This window comes from Cervus elaphus, chromosome 27 (assembly GCF_910594005.1).
Source record: "Cervus elaphus chromosome 27, mCerEla1.1, whole genome shotgun sequence".
Classification (NCBI taxonomy): domain Eukaryota; kingdom Metazoa; phylum Chordata; class Mammalia; order Artiodactyla; family Cervidae; genus Cervus; species Cervus elaphus.
Genome location: NC_057841.1, coordinates 34096095 through 34103570, shown reverse-complemented (window position 1 = coordinate 34103570; position 7476 = coordinate 34096095). Strand labels below are relative to the sequence as shown.

Genomic DNA, 7476 nt, shown 5'->3' with positions numbered 1-7476 from the left:
TTGAGCTTATTTCAAATGAGATAACATATCTACACCAGGTTGGGTTCAGCACAATTTCGTCTCCTCAACTCATTTATCTAATTCAGTCATCTTGATTATAGCCTCATGGACTTCATTTTCAGAGAAAGAATTCCATAACAAACAGCCCACACAACATTCTGATTACTGAACAGTTAATTCTAATTAACTTGGGCATGACAAGAGAATTTTGATAAAGTCCTAGAATACAAATATAGTCTGCTTATACTAGACTAACTTATATAAAAAACCCACAGCACAGTCTCCAGACAGAACAAGAGAGTCAAAGAGATCTAATTTAAAAAAACAAATGAGAAAATTAAAATCACAAATAATTTATTCTTCTGTTAGAGTTGATACAGTTTTAAATAGCAACAAAGTACACAGTGGTGGAAAATTGGCACAGAACCTAAAAGCATTTCAGTCACAATAAGGCTGTCCATGCTTTATCTGCTCAAATTTGATGTCCATTTTCTACTGACCATGTTGAAAACAGCCTTATTCAGACTTTAAAACACGCACACACTCTCTTTCATACACACAGAGACACATTAAAATTTCTCCTTTTGGTTACAGGATGTTGAGAACAGTACATTTTGCTTTTTCAAATTTATGGCACCCCTTCTGTTTTGTTTCCAGTTGTAAGTGGGAAAAAACAATCCAATTATAAAGAATATACCTTATTCCCTGGGCACAGGCAACTGTGATGAAAATAGCAACTTACCTTTGGGCTAGACGTTTTCAGATTACGCTTAAAGAATTGTGGTTATAAACTTCTCAATGCATGATTTCCTGCCTAATGCAAAATCCCTGAACTCAGCTCAAACAATCAGGCACAGGACAGTCTCAAGTATGATTAAATAGACCATGCTAATAAAACAGAGTGATCTGAAATGCAACCTCTATGCTTTTAATATAGATTAGAATAAACCTCATCAGCAAGCATTTTCCTAAACACCTCTGTGTTCTATTAACCAACATAAAAAAGGGGGAAACATAAAAATACTCCTTTATAAATGGCATTATTTCCAGTCAAGAAAAGTTGAAAGGAAGGTTTATAAAGTCTCCTGAACTATTCTTATTATAGAAACCAATTATCCTTCTCATGTTAAAAAATAAAATACATCACTGTTGACTCTTCTTTGCTATCATTTATAAAATGTTCTGATATTGTTTACTAGTGATTACTCAAACAAGGTAAAATCAAAACTTTCATGTTCAGTTATTGCTGTTTTAGGAGAGGACTTACACGCAACTGTTAACCAAGATTCTTCAGATCCCACACGAAGCAATTCTTATTGCCTCACATTTTAAAACAGAATTATAAATGATCTTTTATAAAAAAGGTTTTTGTCCATAAAACTGGAAAGCTTTTTAAAAAAATGTCTTTTTACTCAAAACTGTACCACAGTGCCCCTGATTAGCTAAGAGAGAAAAGGGGTCTGAATGTCCTCTGAAGAACCTAGTAGTGGACGTATGGGAGCTTTGTCTTCCCCCTCACCTTTAGCTTCACAGAACACCATTTTCAGACTAGCACAATCAAGCATCCAACGTGCTCCCATCCCCATGAACAGAGGATTTCTGATTCTGTCCAGCGCGTAGTGTACCGCCTTGCATATTCACCACATGAAATAAACATAATATACAAAATATTGCTGCTGTAAAAAGTGTACATTTCCCTCTTCCCCTTACAAAAGAATCTATGGAAAAGTATTAAATTCCCTTAACCTTCATAAACATACAACGCTGTTCACACCTTTCAGTCTGTAACAGTCCGTTTGAAACGCAGTTCCGAAATCATTGCAAATTGGGTATGTCATTGTATTTTCTGTCCAATGTTGCCATCTAGAGTAGACATGTGAAATCAAGAGTATTTTTGAGCTACTAAAGCCTTTTTATAACTAAGCCACACAGGCTGCTTACGGATGAAACAGCCGCTTATCCACAAGGTTTTTCCAAAAACTAGATGGAATGGAAGGGTCTCTTCACAGGAAGGTGTCCACAGTGCTGAGGCGACAATATGGCTGCTAGTAGATCCTGGCTACTGGAATGGAAGTACTTTTCACTGCTGGTAGTTTCCATACTGCCCCTAAAAGATAAATTTTAAAACGTAATTAGATGATCATTTGACCATAATAGTTTGCACAGAAAATCACAAGTAAGTCTTTACACTGTCATATGGCAAAAGCAGCTATTTTCACAACATACAGATATTGTTCTATATTTAGGTATATATAATATCTCTATAAATTTTTTCTGATATCACAGTCAACTGCAAATGGATTTCAAAATCTTTGAGCCTAGAACAGAACATAATGAGAATTTAAGTTTCTGGTGAATTTTGATGAACTGAATTGATCAGGAATGAGCGAGAAGTTCTGGCTCTAAACTCTGGCATGGTGTGTATCAGTGTATAAATTATGTGCTAGTATACAAAGTTCGTAACTGTTTACATTATTATAATTACTTATGTATTAACACCAAGTTAGGACAAGTAGCAAGGATGAAGAGATATCTGGGAGATAAGGGGAAAAGAACCTATAGCCTGTCTACAGAATTTGGGCCTCTCCCTGAGGCCAGTGAGGTATCAGCAGACATATTCAGATAGGCAGCTGGTACATAAAATCAAAGAAAGACTGTTGTGCTTTTGTTGCTTTTATTTTTATTTTTTTGCTTTTGTTGCTTTTAATAAGGTAGGTTTGAAGGGCCTGTAGGCTGACAGCAAGGGAAAGAAAATAAAGTATAGATATAAAAGAGGTAATGAATGAAATAGCAACATTCTACACGAGAGGTAAACAATGTCCAGTATACAACTGTTACAGCAGGTTTTTAGAAAAGAGAAGGAAAATATTTTTCTCCAAAAGAGAAGAAAAGTAGAAGCAAAGAGAGACCAGAAAAAATATACTTTAGTAAAACATCTTAAATGTGTTTTAAAAAGATGCTCATAAAAGCACTTATTTTCCAAAAACAGTACTCACTGGAAGCACATAATCAGCTATTTCCTCTGGCTAAATACCGCCCTCTAAGTCACATTAATTATTTTATATCAAGAAAGTATTCTAGAGTTGAACTCCTCCTATACCATAAGAAGTAGTACCCTAAAAGTTTACACTTCCATAGAAGTAGATATACTTGAAAATCTGCTGAATACCACTATATCTAAGCAGATAATGCACTATAAATAGAATTAAGGTTTGAAAAATTTTGATGAATTTTACATAATTATATTCAGAAAGATTTAAAGTCAGAGTTCATCTTATAATATGTGCAGGGCTTCCCAGATGGTCCCATGGTTAAGAATTCAACTGCCAATGCACAGGACACGGGTTTGACCCCTGCTCTGGGAAGATCCCACATACCAGGGAGCTACTAAGCCCATGGGCCACAACTACTGAGCCCATGCTCCACAATAAGAGAAGCCCCTGCAATGAGAAGCCCATGCACCACAAACAGTAGCCCCACTTGCCACAACTAGAGAAAACCCTGCAGAGCAATGAAGACAGCACAGCCCAAAAATAAACAGGCCATTAAAAAAAATAAAATTACAAAAAGAAATATTTATAGGTAGGATTTGCTTTAAAATACTCAACAAAATAGGGTGGAAAGTATATAAAACAACATTGGTAAAATGTTAATTGTTGAAGTTGGTTTGTAAGTACACAGGGATTCATGAGGTTCCTCTCTGCTGTCTTTGTTTAAAAATTCCTACGTGCTGTGCTTAGTTGTTCAGTTGTGTTCAAATCCTTGCAACCCCATGTGTCCATGGGGATTCTCCAGGCAAGAACACTGGAGTGGGCTGCCATGCCCTCCTCCAGGGGATCCTCCCAGCCCAGGGATGGAACCCAGGTCTTCCGCACTGCGGGTGGGTTCTTTCCTGCCTGAGCCACCAGGGAAGCACAAAAACTCCTACAGTACAAAGTGTGAGATAAGAAACGCTTACTGTACAGGAGCTTGCTAGTCAACTATAAAGTTACCTAAGTACTAAGTTTAAGTCCCAACTCTACTGTTAATTGTTTGAGACGCAGATTCTTCACCTATAAGGTGGGGACTGTAACATACTCATCTCTGGATCTCAATTTTCTGTTTAAGGTTACATGAGTTCTACCTCACTTGTTTGCTAGGACACTCAAATAAGAGAGGACATGAGAAAGCACTTTGAAAAATTACAAAAAAATTAGAAATAAGCAAGCCTCAATGCTGGAAGGAAACACTCTCCTAGTGAATGTGTATAATGAGATAGTAATGATGAAAGCAAGTGGCACGTATTATGAATGACATGAATGCAGAAGAGAGGTAAAAACTGATGTGCTATATAAACAGAAGCTATAATCTATCTACTATAGTATGAATTAATGATAGGGACTAGGTCTTATCCATTCTTAGGCCCCAAGTATTGATGAGTGCCTGACACACAAGACTTCTTCAATAATGTATGCCAAATATGATATTCAAGCAATTACAAACATTTACTGAGCAAATATTATATGTTCATCACTGTAATAAATCTGAAAAATAGGGAAAATAAGATTTACAAATAAAGTCTAGTTACAGAACAAGTTCTATAAGCATTCAGAAAGGAAAAGGTTAACACAACTAAAATAATTTTACAAATATGTCACAGAGACTGTGTGCCTTAATAAAATAGTAAAATTTGAATAGCAGAGAAAAGAAAAAAGGGGCAATTCAAATAGCAGACATAGCTAAAGCAAAAGTGGAGAAAAAATGGGTAAAAAACGCTTAGGGAACTGGAGAATAAAAAAGAATGTACAATAATAAGGAGTAGAAGCTACTGATTATTTGGTAACACACAGCTTGAAGTAATAGATGTAAGTCTAATATCAATAATAGCTAACTGTTAATGTGTCTCAATAAGATCTTAATTACCAGATGTCAAACACCATAATAAGTGCTTCGTGTTCATCTGTTACATATGCAGTACACATTATCTCCATTTTATAGATGAAGAAACTGAAGCCCTGAAAATTTAAGTAACTTGATCTACACTAAATCACTTCGCTAGGATAAAATCAAATCACAAGCAAGCCCCCCCAAATACGTATATTTGCAACCATTAGCAAATTCTAGGGTTAAAAGTAAAGGTTTTGGAGCCGGAAATCTATTTCTAGTTTTAACTCTTCTGCTTAACAGTTTTTTGTCCTTGAGGCCAGTTACCTACCTTCCCTTTCTTGATTTTCTCATCTGACAAGTGAGGATAATTATAATTCCTGCTTCAGAAAGTTATTCAAGAAGAAGAGCATGAAGATGCTCTGCACACAGCTGGTGTGGCTGGAGGCAGCCTGGTACAGGGAGGGTCCAGTCACTGGGTCTCTAGTCACTCAGGACTTACCACCCAGCTCCACCACTTCTCACCTCAGTCATCTTGGGTCAACCACGTCTACTCTCTAGGCCTCAGCATAGCATCTCTCTCTCTGCTTCTTCAATTTTTCTTTTTCTTTTTTAAATTACAAAATTCCTCTGAGTAAAGAATGAATGGGAAAGGATGCAAGAAGATAGCATGGGAGAATCCTTCATCCTGTGATGAAGTCAGGACATATTAATGGTCTAAACAAAGATAAGGCACTTTTAGAAGTGGACGGATACAAGAATGTTGAAGGAAACCAGGCTAACAAGATTTTGTCATTTACCAGATGGAGAGAGGGAGATGGAGAAAGACTTAAGCACCAAATGTGGCACATGGCATTCTAACTTGGCAATAGTACCTCTCTCTGATAGACAACACAGAAAGGAGGAATGTGTGGCACAGAGATTATAAATGTTTTGGTTATATGAAACTGATATGCTATTTCTAATTGCAGATGACTACTAGGTGCCTGATGTTCAGAAGAGAAAGTCAAACTAGAAATACAGATTTGACAGTCAACAGCACGGTAAATTGAAACCCTGTGAGTAAATGAGATTTTCTAGAGTGTATGGTGTGAAGAGTCCCTAGACTGAACAATAACTGAGTAATATCAACCATCTTTAAATTTCTTTTCTTCATTCACCTAATCATACAAAGGTCTTAAAATTACTGTCAGAATGCTTTTCAGGGGTTTCTTTATTCTTATGATCACCATTCAGATTTAGGAAGTAAAGGTCTTATATGTTCACTCACCGTATTTATTGACTACTTAATGTGTTCCCTGGAAGAAAAGCTATGACAAACCTAGACAGCATATTAAAAAGCAGAGACATCACTTTGCCAACAAAGGTCCATACAGTCAAAACTATGGCTTTTCCAGCAGTCATGTATGGATGTGAGAGTTGGACCATCAAGAAAGCTGAGCGCCAAAGAACTGATGTGTCTGAATTCTGGTACTGGAGAAGACTCTTGAGAGTCCCTTGGACTGCAAAGAGATCAAACTAGTCAATCCTAAAGGAGATCAGTCCTGAATATTCATTGGAGGGACTGATGCTGAAGCTGAAGCTCTAATACTCTGGCCACCTGATGCAAAGAGCCGACTCACTCGAAAAGACCTCAATGCTGGGAAAGATTGAAGGCAGGCGGAGAAGGAGCTGACAAGAGGACAAGATGGTTGGATGGCATCAAAAACTCAATGGACATGAGTTTCAGCAAGCTCTGGGAGACAGTGAAGGACAGGGAAGCCTGGCGTGCTGCAGTCCATGGGGTCACAAAGAGTTGGACACACCAGAGCAACTGAACAACAATAACAGCAATGTGTTCCTGGGTGGTGGAGACTCAACAGTGATAAAAACAGACATGGTGCTGTCTTTAAAGAACTGACAGTCTAGGGGAAGAGAGTATGATAATAAACAATAACTACATAATGTGTCACATGGAGATAAATACTATGCTAGAAAATAAAAGCATCCAACATCGTATTTAATGAAACTTTCCTGCTAAGATCTAATGAAACTTTTGTGCTAAGATCAGGAACAAAGCAGAGATGTCCCCTCACACCACTCTTTCTCAACACTGTACTGAAATTCCTAGCTTATGCAATTAGAAAAAGAAATAAAGATAAACAAATTGGAAAAGGAGAAATAAAACTGTCTATGTTTGCTGATGACATGACTGACTCGGGAGAAAATCCCACAGAATCAACAATAAAAAAAACCTCCTGAAACTAATAAGCAAGGTTGCAGGATACAAGGTTAACACAGAAAAGTCCCCTGTACACTAGCAACTGAGAGAGTCAATTCCTGGGCAGGTTGATAAGAAGTCCAGGGTCACCGAGGAGGAGGAGGAGAAGAGAGGGGTCTGGAATTCTCAAAGAGGAGGAAAGGACAAGCGTCTTTTTTTTCTGTGTTCCTTAGTCTGAGTCATAAAACATTTTTTTCTTTAAGCCTGGAAGTGATGATTATACAACAAACAACTCAGTTTAAACTCTGTACTAAGGATTATATAACAATGTATCCTGCTTGAGGACAGTTTCTCCTTCCTGAAAATCTTCTGACTAATCCTGGTATCTTAGAATGTATATTATGGGAGTGGGT

General features: G+C 37.3%; 1 protein-coding gene across 7 annotated transcripts in view; it reads right to left on the bottom strand.

The window, feature by feature from the left end:
- Positions 1–337: 337 nt before the first annotated feature.
- Positions 338–7476, bottom strand: part of SS18 (SS18 subunit of BAF chromatin remodeling complex) — a 71626-nt gene continuing 64487 nt past the window's right edge. For all 7 annotated transcript variants that reach the window (XM_043888958.1, XM_043888959.1, XM_043888960.1 and 4 more), the window contains one exon: positions 338–2107. In XM_043888958.1, coding sequence (XP_043744893.1) covers positions 2081–2107 — 27 coding nt within the window. In that variant the 3' untranslated portion in view covers positions 338–2080. The remainder of the gene's footprint in view (positions 2108–7476) is intronic.